Raw genomic sequence first — 24,620 nt, 5'->3', positions numbered from 1 at the left:
CAATATGAAGTGCTGCTTTTAGTAAGGTATGAAACAAGTCTGATGTGAGGCTTGTTGTCACGCCTATGCAGTGCTCTTGTAAACTATGGGTGATGTGGTCCAAGTGTGAGGCGCATTAAAACACTGATCAGAAAAGCAAGGGTTGCTGTGGGCTATTTATGATTGCATTGACAGAGATATGCATTGTAAGACAGAGGTTCTCCTGTTCAGGAAGGACACCTCCTTTTGGTCACCAATGTGGTGGCCTGCAGAGATCGGAGAACTTCCTACCCCGGTCGCGAAGGCAAATAATCAGGGAGTCTACTTTGATGACAAACTCTCCTTCGAAGGTCAAATCAACACCATAACGTCCTCCTGTTTTTAGCAATAAAAATTCTCCGGAAAGATCTTCCATTCATTCCTCTGGACTTAAGGAAATCTGTACTATCCGCCATAATATTATCAAAACTTGATTGCTGTATTGCTCTATTTTTAAATATTCTGACTAAATGCTAGAATAAATCGCAGGTTCTGCAAAATTCAGCCACTCGACTGCTGCTGCAGTACCAAAATATAAATCAGTATCCCATCTTTTACCACAATTGCACTGGCTCCCTGTAAAAAAACAATTTCAATTCAGGTCCCTGTGTATTGCCTTCAAGGCACTGCTAGAGCATGGCCCAAATAATTTTATACATACATTTTGTCAATATGTTCCTTCAAGACATCTTCGATCTTCATCCGCTTTTAACCTGTTGTCCCGGAAGCCAAAACAGCTTGCTGGGGGGGAAGGAGTTTGATAGTGGGTACAGCTAGACTCTGGAACTCTCTGCCAATCTCTCTCAAGACTTATCTGACCTTCTGTCTTTTTGGAAATCTTTAAAAACCTGGTTGTTCAATAACTAACTCTCTGTTTCTGTTTTTTCCTTGCTACCTTTCGGTCAAAACCTCGGGCACCTAAATACCTTCGGGGGAGTAGTACGTGGTACAAATTTTCATTTCATTATTAGTTTGTGGTGCCTGGTTTGCTTTGGCACTTACTACAATAATGTGGGACAGGTGCAAGGGAGAACTGATGATTTGTGTGTGATTCACTGTAGCTGGGGTAGCTGTTGATTAGGTGTGGGGGGCATTGTTAAAAGTCCATTTGGCATCTTACTACTGGAACTGCAGCTCATTGAGAAATTCACGTTGACAGGGAGCGTATTTGCTGGGAGGAGACTATCTAATAGATGGTACCCACAGAGGAGGCAGTATCATCAAAGGAGAGTGTATCCACAGAGGACTGAGCTGTCCTATAGATTATACTTACAAAGCAGAGAGCATCATCTTTAGTCTATCTCCAGGCAATTTGTTATTCCTAATGGTGCATAAAACGTGAATTCAATCTCCTCTATATATATTGTTAAATTCAGGTTATGTGTGGGTGTGCATAACAGATCTTGACTAAGAGCTCTGTAGTTTTGGATTACTGCCAATACCACTCCTGTCCAGAGTGCTCAAGAAGTTCAGGAGCGACAGGGCACAATTCCTTCTTGTCGCTCCGGACTGGGCAGGGAAAGTCTGGTATCCCTAGCTTCTCCAACTAAGCATCGATCCCCCGATCAGGCTGCCCCTTCAATAGGATCTTCTGTCGTAGCAGCATGGGAGGGTCATCCACCCAAACCTGTAAACTCTAAGCCTTTTTGCATGGAGATTGAGCAGGGGCAATTGACAGCACTAGACCTTCCTTCCGAAGTCGGTAATGTTATTTTGGCAGCTAGGCATCCCGCTACCAAGACCGTGTACGCCTGCCAGTTGCGCAAATTTGTACAAAAAAGGACTATCGGACAATGTGTTGTCCTCTGCATAAGAATCTACTACGCTCTGGCCAAGAAGCAGCCTCCTGAAGGCTTAAGTTCTCATTCCACTAGAGCTAAGGCTGCTACCGCGATGTTGCAACTTGGTGTTCCAGTCCTTGACATTTGTCAGGTAGCAAAGTGGGCATCCCTGCACACGTTTACCAAACACTACTGCCTAGACAATTCAAGTCTGAAGGGAAGGCCTTTTTGGCCCTCTGTCCTGCAGGACTTCCTTGTCTAAACTTGTACATAGTTCCTTCGTCTGGGGATGGTATTGCTTGGCTATCTATTCAAAGGTAAGGTATCTGCGGCTAAATGTCTCTATCAGATGGACAAGTTACTTAACTTCGGTAATGCCTTATCTGGTAGAGACATGATCTAGCCGCATATTCCTTACCGACACACCCATCCTCCCCGCACTGCGTACAGGTTTCTAAGGTCAGGGCGCTAGTTGTTCAGAAGCACACCAATGTCAGTGCACTTCATGACTATGTGCTCCTGGCATGGAAAGCCATGAAAAATAACTGTCGTCAGTGCACTGAGGTGGTGCCTATATAGGTGATGCGGATGACATCAGGCTGAGTAAACCGATGCCACCTACCAGCACGCAAGGGTATTGCTTGAAGAAAAATCTTCCTGATCCATTCTGATGCCTGGGAAATGCATAGGTAAAGAATCTGCAGCTAGATCATGTCTCTACGAGAAAGGCGTTCCCAAACGTAAGTAACTTGTCAATTAGGCCCAAGCTTAATTCTAGTGCATGGCTAAGCATTGTACAAACCGTGTCATTGTGAGTGAAACTACCTTGTAAGAATCCTATTAACTTCCCTGATTTGTGAACCTAATTAAAAGGCTGTAGACCTGACAACCGGTACTACCTTTCCTTCCTAGAAAACACCCCAAGTGAAAAATGTTTCCCCCAAAATATTAGTGGTTTCGAATATCCAAATACTCCAATTCCAATCTCTAAAAATAAAAAATGCGAAAGTGTTAACTTACAATAAGTAACCATGGGCCAGATGTAGGTGGCCAAATAGCGATCGGTAACGCTGAAATTAGCAGAATTCCAGCGTTACCGATCGCTATTTGGCTGCGAGCAATGTAGGTGAGTTCAAACCTACTAGCAAAATAAGGAATCGCAAAATTGCGATTCCTTATTTTGCTCTTACATTTAAGGAATCGGGAATTGCGATTCCTTAAATGCAATGTAAGTAGCACAAAGTAAGTGCACTTTAGCCTTAAGGAATCGCTTATTACCACCAATTTCAAGTTGGTGGTGATTAGCGATTTCCTTTAAAAAAGCACTTTTTAACTTTTTTTAAAGTGCCATGTGGCACACATTCATGCCCTTAGGGCATGTATGTGCGCCACATGTGCACACATGCACATTTCAGGGGGGCAACAGGGTGTCCTTTTGACACCCTGGCACCCTTGAAATTGCGCCCGCTATTTGCCATTCTTTAATACCGAATCGCTAATAGTGAATATCTTCCCATTCATTCCTATGGGCCTCCTAGTCCATAGGAATGAATGGGTAGGTATTCCTTATTAGCTAATCTCAATTTTGGATTCGTTATTAAGGAATGTTAAGGAATCGCTAATATTTTAGCAATTCCTACCTATATTCAATTTTGCGAGTCTTTAATAGTGAATCGGTAAAATTCGCTATTAAGGACTCGGTATTTCGGTTTTACCTACATCGGGCTCTAAGTGAATTACACTGTAGTCTATAAACTACAATATTAATGGAAAAAAATGTCCACTTATAGAAGTGATCAATAATATTTTTCCATGTATTCCTATCTATCCAAATCAAGGTGAATATAGGCTATTGAGTGAGCATAAGTATCAGACAGCTTCTGTAAAGAAAAAGTGCTGCCGCTTAAGAACTCAGAACAAAATCTAAATTACATTGTCAAAAAGGACAAGGAACATAGCACTTATACCCACTCAAAGTTGTTAAGCCACTGGTTACTGCATCTCAAAGTGAAGTAACATGCCATCCTACAGCGGAATTTTAGCTTGCAGCAGGGAATGTTTGTTTTAAAATCAGGGAAATCAACAGTGCAAAGTGACCAGGAAGACCAGGAAGACCATAAAACAGGCCCACAAAATGCCAATACCTGGTCTACACACTGACCTGTCATACCAGCCCGCTGGGCACTTCCTGGTTAATTGCCCTGTAGGCCAGCCCTGTAAATTAGTTCAAGAGAGACTGCTGCTTTTGACAGATGCTGTGCATTTGTTCAAGGTTTCATCAACAAATTATATATTCCTGGAGAGTGGGAGAGAAAAGGCTCGAGGTACCATATCCCTATTTGTCAACACTACATAACAAGTAGTACCTAGGCATCAAGTGAAGATATTTTTAACTTTGTTTTCTTTATTATGTTATTATTATGCTCTATTCCTCGTTTGTCTCGGCTTCCACCTACTTATGACCCCTCAATTAAAGGGAGACGACTACAGATGATTCCGTTGATTCAGCATTACTGTTTGCTTTGCCATCTGAGCTGGAAAGCAACAAAAAAATTGTTTTGATGTTGAACTATTCTTCATGCAACATATTATCAGTGGGAAAAAAAATACCAGCTTTCTACCAGGATCCTCAGAATGGTTCTTCCTTTTCCACTATGGTGACATCTTTGTTCATTTGTTATATTTGAATGATATTGCTTTAATTCTAACTAATTGCTTTCCCCTAGTTAGCTGCTTGAATGTCGTTATGCCAGCGAAAGGACAAGAATGGAAGCAATTGAACTGGGCATGAGTTGACCATATTAGAATGGAAGTAGCTCAATTCACTGATATTTCAGTTCAAATTTAAGTTTATTTAGACTGTAATCCAGAAAACATCTTTAACCTACAGTTCAGTCCTTCAACATACAATTTGACTTACATTTTGTAAAGCTAGACTAATACCGTTAAAAAAAATTGATATCTTTTACAGCCTTTAAAAATGTTCCCTCTGCGCTGGTCGCATGTAAAAAGAGCATATAATTTAAAACTTCCTGGACTTGCATTCAAGAATTAATATCATATTTAATAAAAACTGGTTTAAAAAGCAAAGTCTATTATGGCATAATTATAAAACATCAGTCTATTATGGCATAATTACAAGCCATCAATCAGTGTATGAAAATGGATTATTAGTTGGTGAGGCTGTGAGTCCTTCACGAGTACTAAATCTAAAATCCTGTCAGATCCAACACAGAATTTCAATAAATGAAGATGGGCTCAAGACCTTGTAGATATGACTCAGAGCAGACAGCCTTACCTAAGGAAACATTTGTGAAGGATTTAGTATTACAAAAACAATTAAAAAGTCAAAACTCAAACGAAATGAAAATCCCACACCTAATTTCTAAAAATAGAAAAATGAGAAAAACTAATTGGAACAATTACACCAAAACCACTACAGTCCAATAAACGGAACCGGAGATATGAATTTTCAACGTTTTTTGACAAAAAGTGCTAAGAAAAAATGAAGCAATGTAGTTCGGATACACCAAGCTAGTCATCTTTAAGATTTTATCTTCCGACTTAGTCTCTGAAATGGAAGTTGAAATCCTACAGTGAGGCAACTTGTTTTCAGCAAGTTGGATACACTATGGACGAGGTCCTGCAGAATCTGTTTTTTTGGCAGGAAAAGGTCTGAGTGTGAAAATTCAAATGTCATGGCCACCAAAGTCCACTTGTTTGGGCAAATAATTTCCCCCCCTTCACTTGGGCAAGATTTCTATTTTTGGGGAACCACTAATAGGGGCCATCTGCTGGCAGGCTAATGCTAATTATCCTGCTGGAGATTCAGGCAGAGAAACTCTAACTTTTTAAAAGTTATTTTTCTGAAATAGTTATTAAAATCGGACTTGACCAGTAAATTGGCTTTCAAATAAACATAAATATAGTGGTTGAATCATTTCAGTAGCTTGTCCCAAACCAAAGATAGCAGGGTTATGATTTTGTTCTGAACTTTCGCTTTTACAATGAAAATAACTTTTGGAGTATAAGGGGTGAGTTATTTATTATTGAAAAGTGTGGTTCCCTTCCATGAAAAAAGGGTTATTTTGACAGGTTTGCCTGCAGGTTCAAAAGCTGTAGTAATAAGGCTACACATGTAGGCAAACATGAACTTCCAGGCCAGGACCTCCCTTACCTGGTATACAGCAACCAACAAACCAATTTTTCCCTGACTGGGACTCATCAGTAAGGAGCAACTTGGTTCCAGTGGTACATTGAGCATGGGATCCATGTCTGGGCATGCCCACCACTTAGAGAATTACACCAATCACGTAAAAGGTGATGGGAGAAATGCTTGCAATTTGGTTAACCACCGGCAATCACTTAGGGTACCATTCAAACCCATTGTTCTTTTGCCTCCCAGGTCACCTCAGTTTGGGCCCAGTCATATGAAAATCAGTCTTGACCCTGCTCCAATAGGAACAGTCCATCCTGAACTGCCAGGCTAAGTCCTCCCTGAACTGTAATACAAGCAACTCAAGAATGTTTTTTCCTGATTGGGCTCATCAATCAGGAGTAGCTTGGTGCCAGTTGCATAGTGAGCACAAAATCCATATCACTGAGTTTGTCTTATCCTTATCCCATCACATTGGATGAGAAGGATGTGGTATGCTAAATCTCTTGGAACTCAGAATACATCCCTCTCGTCTAATGCTGCTCAGGGTACACCTACTTTCACAGCAGAATGGTCATGCCCCCTCTCCCAATCCTCAGGTGCTTCAGCTGTGTATGTGGAGTATGAGCATTGCCAATTTGAGGTTACTGGAGGTGGCAAATGTTACACTGGCTACCCAGAAACCTGGTATAACATTGATCTATAGGAGCTCCTGGTCCAAAATTATTCCATGGTACGAGTCAGAGGGTTTGAACCCTTCTGAGTCTTGTTTCTCCAATGTTCTGTACTTTGAGCTTTCTCTTGCCAAACAGTACTTGGAAGTCTCCTCTGTGAAAGAGTATTTGGCTGTGTTGTCTACCTTCAGGTACTTCTCTGGCTAAGCCTTATTTCAGATTTATTTAGTCGTTTCTTTTTACAGAGAGTATGTTATACAGGTTTCTTCTAAAGCCTGTCAATGTTCTGCTGAGGTATTTGAATTTGGTGCTAACCTTCGTTATGACTTCGCTATTGGACCCTTACATATTTGCTCAGTTCATTTACTTTCTTTGGAGACTGTATGCTTGGGGGCAATCGCTACCCTAACACAGTTGCCGATTTACACAGTCTGCAGTCCCATCCATCATATACTGTTTTTAACCAGACAATATGGTGTTTTCAACGTGCTCATCTATTTGGCCAATGGTTTAATCGGTCTTTCCTATGTATCAGTCCATTCCTCTTCAATCGTTCTTTCCTCCTGAACCCAGATGGGCTGTTTTCTTTTATTATATTGACCACACACGACTCAACAGAGTGGACAAGCAGCTGTTTGTCAACTTTGCCAGATCCAATAAAGAGAAGGCAGTCACAAAATTATATCATGTTAGGTCAGCCTCGGTATAAAGATCTGTTACACCACTTAACCCTAGAAAGATCCTCCTGCTGGCATTCATGTACATTCTGATAAGTCTTGACCTAGAGAGGGGTGGGGGAAACCTTACTTCAAGTCAGAAGGGTGGAGAGGTGCTTCCGCTTTTTGGAAGAGGTGATGGAGGGATACGCCCTCCTATTTAGTACTAGCCAAACGAAAAAGTATCCCACCCTGTTTATGTATATTATATGGGGCACTACTCTCCTTAGGTGGTAAACAGTCTTTTGTTTTTGCCCCAAATCTAGCTATACTGTATATGGACTCCTTGGTGGTGAAGCACATTCTGTCTGCCACCAACCCCTTCCATACTGGTATTAAACAGTGGAAGAGGTATATAGACGACATTTTCATGATTTGGCAGGGCACTGAACAAACCCTAGAGCCTTTCCTACACTGGCTTAATAACAATTGTGGCGGCTTAAAATTCACATTGACACGGGATAAACAATAAATCCCATTCCTTGACCTTAACATCACACATAGAGAGGGTGTACTCATCACCAGTCTATTCCGCAAACCCACAGAACGCAACAACCTATTACGGTATGACAGCCATCACCCCAAGACGTTACGTGACTCACTACCGTATTCCCAGTTCCTACGAATTAGAAGGAATTGCTCCTTAAAGGAGGATTACTTCCACGAGGCAAAGCTACTACGCAACAAACTTAGCAGAAGAGGTTATACCCGGAGATTGGCCCGTAAGGCAATGAAACATGCTTGGTACTGCCCACGTGAGGTCCTGCTTGAAACCAAAACAAGACCATGCCAAAATCGTTTGGTCTGTGTCACTACCTTCTCCCCAGTCTCTAACCCTGTACGTAAATCCATTCTAAAAAACTGGGATGTACTAAATGCGGGCACGCTGAATCTAGAATGCCCTATGTTTGCATTTAGGAAAAGCAAAAATATCAAAGATCACCTGGTCTGTGCATCCTTACCCATCAAAAAAACCTCCCAGTACCCTAAATGATCACTGGGGGCTCCAACCCCTCACAGGACACGCGAAATGTGTAAATTGTACTGCATGTGATTTTACAATTGAAGGCAAAGAGTTTTGTTTTGAGAATATCCGTTGTGAATTAAAAACATTTAACAAGTGTAACACATGCAATGTTGTATATGCGATCCTTTGTCCTTGCAACAGAATCTATATCGGACAGACTACCCAAAAAACACGCATTCGCATCTGCCAACAGCGGAGCAGAATATGATGAAAGACACCCAATGCACCTATGGTTGAACATTACACTGAAAATGGCCATTCCGAGGATGATATTCGCTGGACTATTATAACTGTGGTCAAACTCCCGCCAAGGGGAGGTGACATTGGCAAACTTCTAAACAAAGAAGAACTCAAGCGAATCTTGAAAACCAACAGTTTACATACAGGGTTGAATCGCCTTGAGGACTGGACCAGTCTTATCTAAATTCAAGGACTGAACTTGGTCTGCCCCCTCGCAGATTTTTCCATGTAATTCTGTTTCATAGGTTTTTTAGCCTACAATTTTGTTGAAAAAGTTTTTAGCCATTATTACTTTGTCACGGAATTATGTCACCCATTCTTCTTTTCTGTCCTCCCACCCGCCTTCACCCTTTCTTCATCGCACTCAATTCAAGTCTTCCTACACTCACTCGATGGAACTCACCCCACTCCAATATGGCCACCGTTTCCATCTTCCAGGCCCTTCTTCACTTTCTGATAAACTTCCATCACATGACTCTACCGACCTATCAGGGCACTTCTCTCACTACTTGAAGCAAAGCCTTAGTTCACCTTTCCCTCCGCTATCCCGGATGCTGACCCCCTGAGCAGCACGGCGCATTCATCGACTATTGGTAAGCACGCCTCCACAGCACTCTTTTAGCTCCTCAATTCCCAGTTGCTGTCCGCCGAATTGACCCCTTGTCAGTTCCTTCCAGGTCATTACGCCGTCCGAGCACACGCCTGTGGCTCCACTCCCGTGAATCCCTCCAATTTCTTTACTTGAGGTGAGTCCCTGTCCTGTGCATCCGCCACACTACATGACCTCTCTCCAGTACAAACTAACACCCTCATTGCTTTCAAGCCATCTCGCTGCCATCGCGAAGTCTTATTACACGCAGCCCCTCCTGAAGTGCCCCTTGATCCTCGACCTGCCAGTACCGCATATCTGCGACGGCCAGTAAGCATCATCGCACACACTTTCTTCCTCGCACTCCCGCTTCTTCACTGGCGCTGATTCTGGCTACTCCCCCACTCCCGTAGGAGCCCCTACCGAGCCCGGACGTTCCAGCATCCGGTGTTGTCACACCCACAGTCTCATGCAGGCCCTTCGGACTCCCCCAAGTAAGGATCTTTCTGTGCCTATCTTCTTTCATCCTCTACCACGGCAACCCCGTCCGCTTCGCAAGGCGGTTATCTCTGAGCCCCTATCCTCTTGCTGCTACATTCCCTTGTCTGCCAAGCACGGCGGTCATTCTAGAGTTCCTACCTTTTCACTACAGCATCCTCTTGTCCTTTTTAAATTACCCAGTCACTGCGCCGTGTTTTTATGCTTAAATATGGTTTAATACCCGAAACAGAACCTTTCTTCTCACTCACTGCGACATTCTTGATCATTTTCTCTCTTTTTCTCCTCCACGTATCCACTGAGCCGCAATTTTCTTGTTTATTAAAATGCTAGTTTACTACCATAAAAGCTCATACTGCTGAATGTATTGATACCTTATCGACATGCCACTATTGTTTTGACCAAGCATTAAATGTATGCAGTCACGCTAAATCCAAGACTTATTATCTCACTCAGTCACTTACTCCTTCTCACTGCGCCACGTGATTCATTATTACCACTGTTTTTTACCAATGCGTCTTGATAATTCTTTGAAGCAAAACTTTTTTGTTCAGACTAGTTTGTGTTCTCTGGAGCCTGTATAACTATGATATACACCCCCCTAATTTTCTCCTTATGTCTTCTTCCTCCCTTCTCTTGGCCTATGTCTAATTTACAGTTATCTTAGGCACTTATATACAAGCATGCTAATATAATGTCCTGAAGATGATCCACGCATTGCTCACTTGGATCGAAACGTCGTCGACACCTTAAAAGGCCTCATGCACTAAATGTGATGTCATTATTAACTGTGTAGAGACGTTACTTGCGATTTGTTTCTTAAAATTCATACTACTTATCAAAACAAACCGTAAGCGTTGCCTGAGCCTCGCTTAAATGTTCTCCCTATTTTATGTTTGTATGTTTGTTTAGTAGGATGCAGGCTTGTGTCCCACTTTTCAGTATTTGTGTTTGTTTATATCCAGAAAACTTGCTGATAAATTAAATATTGAACCTCTGTCCGGCTGGATAAGTTAACCAATAGAGCACTGATTGGGTCTGTATTCATTTGTTACTTTCTATCCCTACCTCCCTAGGGACCATTGTAGCACAAAATAATTGATTCCCGAGGTCCCTGGCTGTCTTTACTTGGGTCCTCTTGTTGTTTGAAAAGATATGACACTGTTGCAGCGGCTGTTTTCGTGTGACCAGTAGACAAGGACTACAAACTCCCATGGTTGCATGGGGCATGCAGTCCTAAAAGGTTTTTCTTTAAACCTTTGTAGTAGGCATATCTGATGACGCCGTATATTACTGCTGATTCTCTTTATGACTTTTGCTACAAAAGAAGCAGAACATACAAAAATACACAAATGTACACAAAATGAGACACGGGCATATAGTTGGTTGGTATGGGATATCAGATAGTGCTGTTAGTGTCCAGTGCTCCATCACTTGCTGTACTGTACATAAGAGTATTGGCGGGGTACAGTATACCATATTGCCAATAGAGGACATTACTCATGGTGCAAATGTACTAATAGACAGTGTCGAGTAATGTATTTATTTCCAAATCACGGGCACTATTGGTGGTCCAGGTCTACCGGCTGACATTGTCATCTGACGGAATTCAAACCATCTCATACTCCTTTCAAAAAAGATGTTATTAGTGGATAATGTCCCCTCACTTGTGGTTTGTTCCAGAGGGTCATTTTTGTGTCTTGTCGGTTTTTCCAGCAACCAGTGTGGACCAATGCATCCCTGATACTCTTGTTACATTTAAAAGAAAAAAGAGGTTTCTCAAACTCCAGTTGGTTTGAGATCAAGATGTGCCACTTCTTATTTATTATCTTCTTTATGATGTTTGATGATGAGTTATAAGTGGTAACACATATCAGTGAGTTGGTTTCTTTTTTTCAGATTAATTTCAAGTAAGGCAGAGCGTGAAGTATTATGAGATCATTTCCACGCTCGTTCGATAATCCTTTTGGGATGTGCCTTTTCCTGTAGTCTCTTGGTGAGTTTGTCTGCTTCCTCCTTGTAGCTGTCCAGGTCTGAGCAGTTTCTACAGATCCTTAAGAACTGTCTCACTGGAAGATTTTCTCTCAGGGATTGTGGGTGTGTTGTGTTAAAGTGAAGCAGGCTATTTTGGTCTGTGGGTTTAGTGTAAAGAGTGCTCTCCAGTTTTACATCTCTGGCTATGATGTTTACATCAAGGAATGATACCTTTGTATCATGAGTCGTCATGGCGAAGCGCAGGAATGGGTTTAGTTGGTTTATCCATTCGCCGAATGTCTCAGTGCTTTTCTCATCACAATGCCATATTAACAGGATATCATCTATATATCTCCGCCAGATACGAATTTCATTGGTGAAGGGATTGTTGGTCCAGATATGTTCTTCCTCCAGCTGGCTCATGTACAGGCATGCAATACTTGGGGCAAAAGTGCTGTCCATGGAAGTCCCATGTTTCTGTAAATAGAGTTGGTCCTCAAATCTGAAACAATCACTCAGTCAAGGCTATATGCATCAATGTCACGATCCAGTCTATGGGTGCATGCCATGGCCACTCATGTGTACGGAATATGTTTTCAATGACGCGTAGGCTCTCCTCTTGGAGAATGCTTGTGTACAGAGCCTCTACATCAAAGCATAGCATCCTCTCTTGTGTAGGGTCATAATCATTATCTGTCAGGATGTTAATTAGATGTTTCGTGTCTTTCACATAGGATTTAATCTGTGTGACCAATGGGCGTAGGAACCAATCCGTGTACTAGGAAAGAGGTTCTAGAACCAATCCTATCCCAGACACAATGGGTCTGCCTGGAGGTGGGGTTATGCTCTTATGGATCTTTGGAATGGTGTAGTACTGTGGTGTTCTGGATTCAGCTGTGTTGAGGAATTCCTTTTCCTTCTTTGATATCCAACCTCTCTCCAATGCTTCTTCCGTGATTTTCGCAATCTTTTTTTGCAGACGTATTGTAGGATCCCTTTGAGGTTTAGTATAGTTTTGTGTATCTGAAAGTAAGGCCAGGTAGGCTTCCCTGTAGCTTTTCTGGTCTTGGATAATGGTTGCTCCACTTTTATCTGCTGGTTTATCACAAGGTTCGTTCTTCCACTCAATTATCTTAACGCTAGGCCTGGGCGAAAATTTTGTTCCGTTCGCGGAAATTGCGATAATTTGACATTTTCGCGTTCCGCGGAGAGCGCGAAAATGTCAAAATTTCCGGTTTCCGCAGCTTGGCGATAATTTGTTTCTTGCTCGCGCTGTAAAATAATACATTCTCGCGCGATCGCCTTACCTGAATCCCTGCGTTCGCCGACAAGTTTTCTTGATCCGGTCGCGTTCAGCCATTTGCGCTGTCTCGCGACAGTTCGCGCCCGCAGTGACGTCATGCGTCGCGCGATCACGTCTTTCTTCTCGCGATCATGCACCGCGAGACAACTCAAAACAAGATGGCCGCGCCCGCAAGCAACCACATGGGTAAGTTGGCGACCCGCAACCATGCAGAAAATCTCGCGAACATGCTGGAAAAAAACTTCTGCATCTTCGCGATATTTCCGCTTGTTTGCGATAATTTTAAACATTTTCGCGATAATTTGCGAAAGTTAATTTCGCAAATTCCGCCCACCCCTACTTAACGCCTCCTGTTGCCTTCTGTTGAGGTTATAGAAGACGTCTCTCCTAGGTTGTAATTGTTCCACCTCATTTACGACCGCATCCTCAAATGCGGTTACTTCTGGTGGCATCATAGATGATGGAGGGTTAAAGTTGGATTTCCTCTGCATAGTGGTAAAACCAGTGTCTGCCTCTGTAAAGGGGGTTGCCCTCAAAATAGGTTCTGACTCGGATTTTTCTGAAGAATTCATTCAATACGCATCTTCTCTTAAATTTTTCAATCTGGGATATGTTATGTTATGTTATCAGGTGTTTTATTGAGCGCTCAGCTACTCAAGCAGAGTGTCCCGGCGCTATCAGACCCATACCAGCAGAGCCCCGGCGAGAAAGAAGGGACTTAATGGCCGAACAGCCACGTTTTGAGCTCCTTTCTAAATGACAGTAAGCTCTCGCACTTCCTTAAGGACAACGGGAGGGCATTCCAGGCCCGGGGTGCAAGATATTTAAAAGCCCGCCCACCGATCCGGGCACGCCTAATTGTCGGGACCGTGGTCAAAGACAATGACGCCGAACGCAAGGCTCTAGAAGGCAAATGAAAACCAATTCTCTTCCTCAAATAGAGGGGACCTGTGCCATGAAGTGCCTTAAACGCCATGGTGAGAGCCTTGAATTCAATGCGTTTCTGAATTGGCAACCAGTGAAGGGACTCCAACAGTCCCGCCGCATGGGAGCGATGGCCAAGGCCAAAGATTGCCCGTGCGGCCGAGTTCTGCACTACCTGCAAGCGTGACAGAAGGAACTTCGGAAGACCCAGGTAGAGAATATTAGCATAGTCCAGCCTTGAACCTATCATAGCCTGCACCGTAATTTTCCTATGGGAAATGGATAGGAAAGGAAGGAATTTCCTAAGCATTTTCAGTATCCCAAAACACTGACCTACCAGGCTCATAATCTGTGGTTTAAGAGTAAGACAATTGTCCATCCTAACACCAAGATTCCTAGCCACCGAGGCCACAGCGGAAGGAGGAAACATGTCCGCCGGCCACCAGGACTTCCAACAGGGATTCGGAGGACAGCCAAAAAAAATAACCTCGGATTTGTCCGAGTTGCATTTCAACTGGTTACATTGAAACCAGGCAAAAACCTCACCCAGACAACTTTTAATGCGGTCTCCGTGCAAGTCCATATTCTTTCCACATGTGAAAAGAAGCTGAGTGTCATCAGCGTATGAGACAATCTGGGCTCCAAAAGACTCAGCCAGCGCCGCCAAAGGGGACATATATATGTTGAAAAGAGTGGGGCTTAATATCGACCCTTGTGGTACTCCCTCCTCCAGGGGCGGCACTGCCGCCGAGTACGGAGGAGCCCAGACTGTCTGTTGCCGGTTGGAAAGAAAGGACTTAAACCATCTGAACACCATTCCCCCGACGCCAATCTCCACGAGTCTGGCCAGTAGCCGATCGTGTGGAACGGTGTCAAACGCCGCCGAGAGATCAAGCAACACCAGCAGTGCCTTCCCTCCTGAGTCCTGGACCTCCTTAATGGCCTCCGCCACCTCCAGCAGTGCCGTTTCCATGCTCATATTCGCACAGAAACCGGATTGGGTATAATGCAGGACACCGTGTGACTCAACAAAGTCAGAGAGAACGGACTGTACATGCTTTTCTACCACCTTAGCCAGGGCCGGGAGCAGAGAGATAGGCCGGTAATTAGCATGGATGGCAGGGTCCAGAGAGGGTTTCTTCAAAAGAGGAAGAACCAGCGCCAGTTTCCAGGCAAGCGGCACTATCCCTGTCTCCAATGAGCGATTTAAGATCGGATTAACAATGGGGTTAATGAAATGAGCCACTTTGGCTAGAAACTTAGCGGGACAGGGGTCCAGCGGAGAGCCAGATCTAATTTTAGAAAGAAAATCCAGTGAGACTTGAGGATCAATAGGTGGAAAAATCGACAAACTGGGCTGTCCCGAGTTAGACACAACGGAAAGGGGTTCTGGATTAGACACTCCCCCTAACACAACAGCTGGAAAAGTTGCCTGGATGCTTTTGATCTTGTTAGCAAAAAAGCTTGCCAGTTGCGTAACCCAAGGTTCCGAAAAAGAGCACTTCGGAGTGACGGAGGCTGGTGATGTAAATTCCTTCACAATCAAGAAGATTTCTTTGCTGGTGTTAGTGGCCTCCTCAATCCTTCGAGCAAAGTAGGCTTTCTTAGCCATATAGATTTCTTTGTGATAGGCCTTAGTACAGCACCTATAGGCCTCTCTCAGTGGTTCAAGATAGTTTGCTTGCCATGCTCTTTCGGCCTTCTTACAGAGCCGTCGACTGGAATTGAGCGCAGGCGTGAACCATGGGGCTGACGCTCGTGTAGGTTTCTTAGAAGTCCACCCAGGCGGAACCAAATCCCCCAAACACTGCATGAGCCACGCTTGAAAGCGGACTAGGTCCTCCTCTAAGTCACCCGTCGAGGAGCAGGGGTGAGTTAGCAGATACTGATCAATCAAATCCGGTGTTACTCGATGGAGAGCACGCGACATCCGGGGTTGACACCCATTGCCTCTCATCGTCACAGTGGTTTTAAACTGGATATGAAAAATCACCAGTAGGTGGTCAGACCATAACACGGGAAAGGGGGGCGCCACTGCAATAGGCACGGTAGAGAAAATCTGGTCCAATATATGCCCCTTGTTGTGAGTAGGAGACACTACGTAGGGTGACAAGCCCAGTGGAGTAGCGATGTCTAAAACTTTGATGGTATCCGCAGCATCCGCTATATCAAAGTGAATGTTAAAGTCGCCCAGGAGAATAAAGTGCTTAAATTGTACACTCATTGCCGAAATCACTGAGTCCAGCTCCTCGTGAAACGATCCAATAGGACCTGGGGGTCTGTAGACCAGCAGACCTGCACAGGATTGAGCGGGTGAAAGTGTCAGACAGAAACCCAATGCTTCTGCCCCAGAAATGTCTTCTGTAGGTACGATGGAGCACTCATAGCGTCTCTCTATCACCAGAGCCACTCCCCCTCCTTTGCCTATGCGTCGGTCTTTCCGCTGCATAAAATAGTTAGAGGGCAGGGCATTCGCTACATCTGGGCTTGATGCTTCGCCAAGCCAGTTTTCCGTCAGGAAAAGGCAGGCGGGATTAGAATCAGATAGAAAATTAAACAGATCCTGAGCATGTTTGCACGCAGACCGAGTGTTTAGAAGGGCGCAGCTGAAATAGCTTTCAGAGGGACCCCGCTCCACCGTCGAAATGACGTGGTGCCCAGACACCGCGGAGCCCATCTCAGTCCGCACTTCCTTTAATGTCCACCCACAGCCAGTGCTAAGGAAGTTACCCTGAAATAATTGGTCATGGATGATGCAGCCTCTATTAATTAACGGTCTTAAGCCCAAGAGTTGTGCAGCAGAGTAACCTTGGATTCCTCCCTGGTGCAGCGTCCGAAGGTCGCCAACCCGTCCGCATCCGTCCGCTTCCGGGACGCTGACGGGCGCAGACGGGCTTTCCTTAGGCGCTCCTTTGGCGTGGGAAAGGCGCATCCGCTGCTCGCGTCCGCTGCGTGGAGCCATCCCCGTCTAACTTTATACTTCCCGCCCGTGAGGCAGCAAGCCTAGTCCGCCGACTAGCAGGCCTGCCTCACCTAAGATGGCCGCCGTACTAGTGCGCAGCCTCCCCGTCTATCCCTCTGCTCCAAATCGGCTGAGAGGGTGGCGCCCAGAAAAGCACGGCAGGGAGGTGGCAGGGGAAGAGCGGCGCGGCCACAAGAGTTGCAGCGAGGTACACAACTGCCCCCAAAAGGTGAGAAGCCGAGTCCCCCACACGAAAGAATAATAGAGTACAGCGAGAGATCTCCCGGCTTTTCGCCTCAGGAGAGAATAGCAGTGAGCAATTCCCAACAGTGGCATGAGTGTAAGACACAGTGCAATACAATTTAAATACAGTTTAAAAACAGCGCGCAAAGAAGTGCAAAAAACAATTTACTAAAAAGCTCCTTGAGTATAGCTCACTCCGTCCGGCATCTGCCACGGGAGTCTCGTTAGGATAGGTCTGACCGGAGCCCAAAAAGGAAGCTAACTTTATACTTCCCGCCAGTGAGGCAGCAAGCCTAGTCCGCCGACTAGCAGGCCTGCCACACCCAAGATGGCCGCCGTACTAGTGCGCAGCCACCCCGTCTATCCCTCCGCTCCAAATCGGCTGAGAGGGGGGCGCCCAGAAAAGCACGGCAGAGAGGTGGCAGGGGAAGAGCGGCGCGGCCACAAGATTTGCAGCGAGGTACACAACTGCCCCCAAAAGGTGAGAAGCCGAGTCCCCCACACGAAAGAATAATAGAGTACAGCGAGAGATCTCCCGGCTTTTCGCCTCAGGAGAGAATAGCAGTGAGCAATTCCCAACAGTGGCACGAGTGTAAGACACAGTGCAATACAATTTAAATACAGTTTAAAAACAGCGCGCAAAGAAGTGCAAAAAACAATTTACTAAAAAGCTCCTTGAGTATAGCTCACTCCGTCAGGCATCCGCCACGGGAGTCTCGTTAGGATAGGATATGGGGGACATAACGAGTCCTTTATTGAGGAATGCCAGTTCATCGGGTGTCAGTGCTTCATCCGTAAGGTTGACCACTAGGTCTACAGAGAGCTCGGTCCTGCTTTTTGGTCCCTCATCTGGCTCCTCATATTCATCCCTTCTCTCAATGTGTCGTACTATTGAATTTGTTTGCCGTTTCATCTGCCACCCCATCCTAAAAAATACTGCTGGTTCTGGTTGGGTTGGAAATATGGCATGTTGTGAAATTGAGTGGGGTCCTTGATATTGTTGGGGGCCATATTGTCCTGGCCAGGCAAACATCTGTAATGGAGGGTATGTGGGCTTGTACCCCATGCCTCTTCTGCACCTTTGTTTTCCTCACCAGCTCTTAGATAAGTTGTCGCTGGACCAACCTTCTTGATCTGAGTAGGATGAGCCTGAGTCACTCCTATTTGATGATCCTGCTTCTGAGTCTGGTTGTTTCTTATAATCATCTTTAATATACGGATATACTCTCTCATGCAAATTATTTTTTAGGTCTCTCTGTAGGTTACTGATCTTGCTCTGCATAAGGTAATCCTTGTATTCACCAATCTCTTTATTAATTTCTTCCAGTTTCTTCTTAAAAACTGTGATCTTTATTTGGGTGTTTAATGTGTCCTCACTGTTCTTAATTCTGGTGAGTAGGGCGTCCGCAAGCTGTTTTTCTGTATTTATGAAATATTATTAACCAGTGATTAATTCTAATCAATGATTTCATGTTGGGTCAGCCTCAGTATAAATATCTGTTACACCACCTTAGCCAAGAAGATCCTCCTGCTGGCATGAATCTACACTCCACAAGGGGTGATGCCTTTTCCTGCACTTAATAGTGACGTACTGATATCTACTGGGCGAACTCTTGGTTCTCTCTTCATATCTGTGCAGAACATTCAGGGTTCTAATACATGACTTCTTTTGGATGCTGGGTACCACCACCGGGACAAGTGGTATTGCTTTGGGATTATTAATAAGGTAAGGAATCTCTGGGAAAAAGTGTGTATCAGAAGCATAAGTTACTTATCTTCCATAACAGTATTTGTATCTGTACTATTTCCTCCCATATTTTCATTTCTTTCCTTCCCTGTTCAGTTAGTACCATGCATAATAAAAAGTTTGTTATCTGCTGTTCTGTAGCTGTTTTCAAACCTGTATTAATTCCTCAAAAGCCTAAATATCCTGTATCCGTGGCCCTACAGGTACTCAAACCCTATTGGACTGTTCAATCCTACCGACCTGCTATTTTACACTACTCCGCATAATAGAGCCTAAAAGCCTCTTTTTTTGTTAGGGGGAACAAATGTCCTATATTTTACTAAACTCATGGGCACGAGAAGCTTGGAAAATAGCATGATACCCGACATGTGGAATAAATGTGATTGATGTAGTGAAAAGCGGCGAAAAGTATGGAGTACAAGGAATATAATGGATCACAGTATATACAGAAAAGTTGTATATATACATTTAGCTGTGCGACTGGGATGGGGCCAAAATGCTGCCCCTTACTACAGAGTTTAGTTTCCATTTGCCACCTAGGGCAAGGCAGTAGCCCAGTGAACACGCACCCTTGGACGATGATTGAGGACAAACATGGATGAACTATGAATAGAAAAATGGTGTGCATCCCAATACCTTTGTTGATAATTTCTATATTTTACTAATACATATCTAAAAAGAACAAAAGATAATAATCAAGATATATGTACTGAATTATAAAAAACATTTTGTTTAATCAATTGTATTTCCAGGTGTAAAAATACAAATTATTTAAACTTTAGGTTCTACTTAGGTTTTGCATACTTTCTTGTGTCCTTTTATGTGCCTCAATTGGTCACAGAAAATGTACAAGTAACTGATGCCAGTGCACAAGCCGGTGTCATATATAACCTTATGTTTCCACATAAGGGTGAATGAAGCTGCGCATGGAGTCTTGTGGCGCCACCTGGTGGAGTTGGAGAGCTATTGATGAGGGTAACATTTCAGGCACTGAAAGGCTATTCATAAGGTGAAGTATTATCAGGTGGAAAATCTGTTGGAAGACAGAGGCCTAGATTGAAAGTGGGCTGTGTTTTGGAAAATGATCACACTTGCACCTCCTTCAAGTAGGCGTTCGTTTTTCATGCAAAGCCCAGTCAGCTATCTTAGTAGGTTGATCTTTGCATTAAACCAATGGGTGTTTGCATTGTTTTGCCCAAATAGGCCCCTATGGTGCTATGTGGACGAGGTGATTTTTGAACTGTGAAAAGATTCACCTTACCAGTGCAAAACACCTTTTTGGCCGAAGAGTAAATAGCATATGTCGCTGGTGTTGCTTTGCATCACGCTATAACTGGCACAAAGTCTAACCAAATCTAAGCCATGGTATGAACTAGAAATACCTGAAGGTATGTGATGTTTTATTTGTATGGTGGATAAGTGAAACACAAAATTATTTATTCTTCCCTCTGAAGATTCTCGTCTGCCACCCTTTCCAGCTTCTACCAAACTCTAACTACTGGTTGTAAATCAGTGGAGGATAGAAAATCAAAATATGTTTTTACCAGTGTACTCAAGAACATGGGCCAGATATCTAAACACTTGTGAAAACTGAAAGCAGAATCCCTGCCAATGTAAAATGTTATAATGAATCATAAAACATCTTTAGGGTATATTTAGATCCCTTACATTTGTTGCTGAAAGTGTTGTAAACAATATTATGAGGAGGAGGATGATTTAGAAGGTTTTTGATAGGGTGAGCAAATTTCCCTGTAACTGAAAAAGTATATTGTTAGTTGGAAAAAGCAAATGAATGCCTTATCTGTATTGTTGGTGCTAGATGGAGGCTCTGCACTCATGTTGTGTCCCTAGGGACCATAAACAAAGTTTTTTGGCGTGACCCTCTTAATAAATATGGTTCTGTCTATAATACATTACAGGGGTACAAATCCCTTCCTGTAAGATAAGTCTTTCCCACTTCTAACAGCAAAACACTACACCTCAGAATTATAGTATTATCAATCCATTCAGTCTCCATCTTCAGATATAGTAAACTCTTCATTGCTCAAGCGTAAGCTTTGGCCATCTTCGGTATTCCCCTGCTGTTGTGAAGAGTAGGCGGATATGGCCCACATGTTTGCTGAATGCTCTTCTGTCTGTATTCGGCTGCAGGAAATTTGATACAATAAAATAAATGTGTGCTAGTAGCATGATGTGATTATACTAGGCTGAGATCTGACAAAGAAAAAGATGCAATTTTTCATGAATTGGGCGGGTCTCTCCCTCCTCTTTGCAATGGTGTCTCCGATGCCCCTCTATCTGTCAGCTATTGGATAAACTAGCTGATACTGTATCACTCACTCAGACAGACTATATCAAAGTCAAGAGCTACTCGTAGTTTTCAGAACTAATTGCATCAAACGATTTACATTGTATCTAGAATGACTAATTTCATGCTTATTAATGTTGAAGTCTTACTCCATGCTTATCTCATTTCATTGTTGAAATGTCGGTCTACTGTATTATATGCTTTCTACTCACGAGTAAGAATTATGCACTAGCTATTCTATATCTCCTAACTCGTTTATTAGGTCTGGCTTGACAGTGCAGCTGCTGCTGGAATTATCGGTATCGTAAATGTGTGTGGGTTTGCCTCCAACCAGAGGAATATTTCTGTGTTGGCTCATGCCATTGGATGTTTGGTGTGTCATTCAGCTTTTCCGGGAAGTGCTTCCATTGGAACGCATGAGAGACCATTTTACATTTGAAAACTAGCCTGAATCATCACACTGTTGGTCCGATGCAATTCTTCCTTTCCTATATTCATGCTCTTTTCTGCTTCTTTCTTTCCCTTGGCATTAGAAAAGCCAATAAATCTAACTTTAACGTCCTAAACAGCATTTATTCATGCAATACATGCAAACAGAATCCAATATATGATATATCTTTGCAAACTTTGGCACTGTAAAGTCAGAACAATTGACTTTGCCAACGGTTGTTACTGTAGGTTTTTCTTCCTCTGTTAGTAGGAAACAAGAACGCCATGACTTAACTTCTGTGACATCCATTTGGTCTTCACCCCTGTGGTAGTGACCTCCGCATTAGAGTACATGACCTAGAAAAAGTAATCTCCGATTTCAGCCCACTGCTCCTCACAGACTGGTGTTTATAATGCCCAATTATTGCTCTCGCAGTTCTCCCTAGAACACCATTCCCATTTGTTTAACATGCCGATAAAAAACACTCCACTTGTCAATTGTTGGTAGGGGGCTTCCGACCCTCCGGGAAGTCAATGCAAGACCTGCACCTGAGCAGTTCGCCGCTTGGATAGCTCCAAATCCACCGGTGGCTAAAAAGGAATGACATATATACCCAGTGCTTAATTTATGCTGGTGTTTGGCACCAGCATGTAATTCTTAACACCGGCCTTTTTGTATAACAGCCCACCACATTGTGGCGGTGCCTGCCTATATTTAGCAGAACACATTAGTTTATCAATTTAATATACACTAAAAGACTAGCGTGTCCAGGAGACGGATACTGGTATTTGACAGCACTGACAGGGGCAGTGGGTGGTGCAAACTACAGTGACAATCTTACTGATACCCTAGCGCTCATATTTTTGTGTGTGCAAATTTGGCACTATATTTACCTCTACCATGTATGTACCTGTTCACACAGAAGCTGAAAAAAATGTACATTTTGTAACTATCGCAAGCCGGTGGACTAAGAGAAACAGTTTTAGTGCCTGACCCTGTCCATTGAAAAAATCGTATAACACACTTTGACACGAATTATTGATATCTCTTGCAGAAAAATATGCATTCTCATGCAAGTTAGCCATCAAAATCCCTGCATGTGTCTTAACCGCCAATTAAAGAGCTTCATTGGAAAACGGTGCTTAAGAACAACTCACATAGTTAACAAGGGGGAGGAGGAAGCTTTTATAAAATCTACACGCGAGGAAGCCAAACGGGCCTAGTGAAAGCAGGGGAGCGAGCGCTGCATTTCATTAAAGTGATCGCAGACACGGCAATCAAGCAGGATGGCTCTGTCTCCCTTCACGCCCAGGGAGGAGGGAGATGCGAGCAGAGCATCAAAGGGCTGGGTGAGAAGGGAGGGGGGAATGCAAGGGTCAAAGCGGCGAAAGGGAAAGTAATCGAGCAGAGCATCAAAGGGCTGGGTGAGAAGGGAGGGGGGAATGCAATGAGCAGAGGAGCAGAGGAGCAGAGGAGCAGCTGTGCACGTGCATGTGATCTCGTGCACTCAAGGTTTAGGCCAGCCAAAAGACTGGGTAGCACTTTGAAAATCCCACATATAAAATGTCTCTTCGAGCCTTTGGCTCACGAGACCTAAAAACAAACGTTCGGCAATTGAATAGGAACGCTCGGGGTCACGTGGAAGGCACCAGGGACAAGAAGCGCGAACTGCAACCTCGCGTATGTTTTCCACACAAACAGTAGTTACAGATATTATAGTTGCCACTGAGTGAATTCACATTAAAGGGGAATATACAGGAAAACAGTTAAGTAGTGCAGACCACAGCCCTCTTTGCATGCTTTTAAAAAATGCCTAGGGCATCCTACGACAGAAGGATGCATTTAACTGGCTAAATGCCACGGGCACTCTTGTAGCCCAACATAGACGGTCATTTTAATCATTTACCTTTACATGTTTGAAAGTACTGGGGTCACATGGTCGCACGTAGCACAGCCTTTGTTCTTTCCTCATTTTACATTTATTGTTCTCATTGGTGACCCGAACAGATATCCCAAAGCCGCAGGTTTTGGAGCAGATGGTCCATGGAGTTGCCTGCACCAGGCATTTGTTTTTCCGCACAAGAGGGAGAACCTTGTGAGCTGAAATGCATAAATAAATTGTTTTCTGTGGAAGACAATGCAGTTCAACAGAACAATTAAAGGTGCACCCCCCTTATTGAATCATTATAAAAAACAAAACTGTTGAGCAACAAACTGGAACTAGAGCAGTCCCAGTAACATGTGACTTATAAATTAAGCTTTAGCATTTGATTGTGTGCCTTGAAGCAGCTTCTGTCAGCATGCATTGTGTGAAGGGTAAAACAAATTTCGTGATCACCAGGCTATTCCCATGCTTTCTAAAAAGTTGGAAATTTGCTCACTTAGGTGTACAACATTTCAACTACATTTGAGACTATTTTGGCATTAAGACAGGATTCCAGGAGCACTCCTGGGAAGATGCGAAAATAGCAATTTCCAAGGAGTAATTCCTTTATGATTTTCAAATTCCTCCTACGCCAAGACATTTTCACATTTGTAAATGTAGCGGGTCTAACTTAATACATACTTAAATACGTTCCAGTAGTACAAATGCACGGTAACACTGATTTATTGTCTCCATTGGAAACCAATTTTCCCCGTTAAAAACACCCTCGCCTACAAACCCTCCAAATTAGGGGGTATTGCCTACCCATTCTCACCCTGGATAGAGAGTTGCCAGTGCTCTTCTGCCCTTGTACAGCTGTGTTGTGTTTGGGACCTCTCTCTAAGCGCCGGGACGCCCCTTGGCTGGGGCAGCTGTGCGCTATAGAAGTGTTATTAACATAACATAACATAACATGAGTACATCTCCAACCCTGTTCACTGTTAGAATGTGCCTTATTCAGGCACTGGAAGAGGAGCGAAGGCTCAGCGGTGCTCCCAGCTGAACATCCAGGTCTTCTGTTTCTTTCAGATGATGGGAAGTGGAGTGGCAGTCCTAATGTGTCGAGGAAGTTCGTTCCATTTTTTGGTGGTGATGAAGGAGAAGGC

The 24,620-nt window shown here is 43.7% G+C and overlaps 1 protein-coding gene across 2 annotated transcripts in view; it reads right to left on the bottom strand.

Annotated features, from left to right (window-relative positions):
* Positions 1 to 24,620, bottom strand: part of CCN6 (cellular communication network factor 6) — a 185,436-nt gene that overhangs the window by 9,050 nt on the left and 151,766 nt on the right. For both annotated transcript variants that reach the window (XM_085609264.1, XM_085609263.1), the window contains exon 4: positions 23,497 to 23,690. In XM_085609264.1, the coding sequence (XP_085465390.1) occupies positions 23,497 to 23,690 (194 nt within the window). The remainder of the gene's footprint in view (positions 1 to 23,496; positions 23,691 to 24,620) is intronic.

The sequence above is a fragment of the Triturus cristatus genome, chromosome 6 (assembly GCF_964204655.1).
Source record: "Triturus cristatus chromosome 6, aTriCri1.1, whole genome shotgun sequence".
In the NCBI taxonomy this organism is placed as follows: Eukaryota; Metazoa; Chordata; class Amphibia; order Caudata; family Salamandridae; genus Triturus; species Triturus cristatus.
Note: the sequence above shows the minus strand (reverse complement) of the source record. Positions and strands in the feature narration are given on the sequence as shown.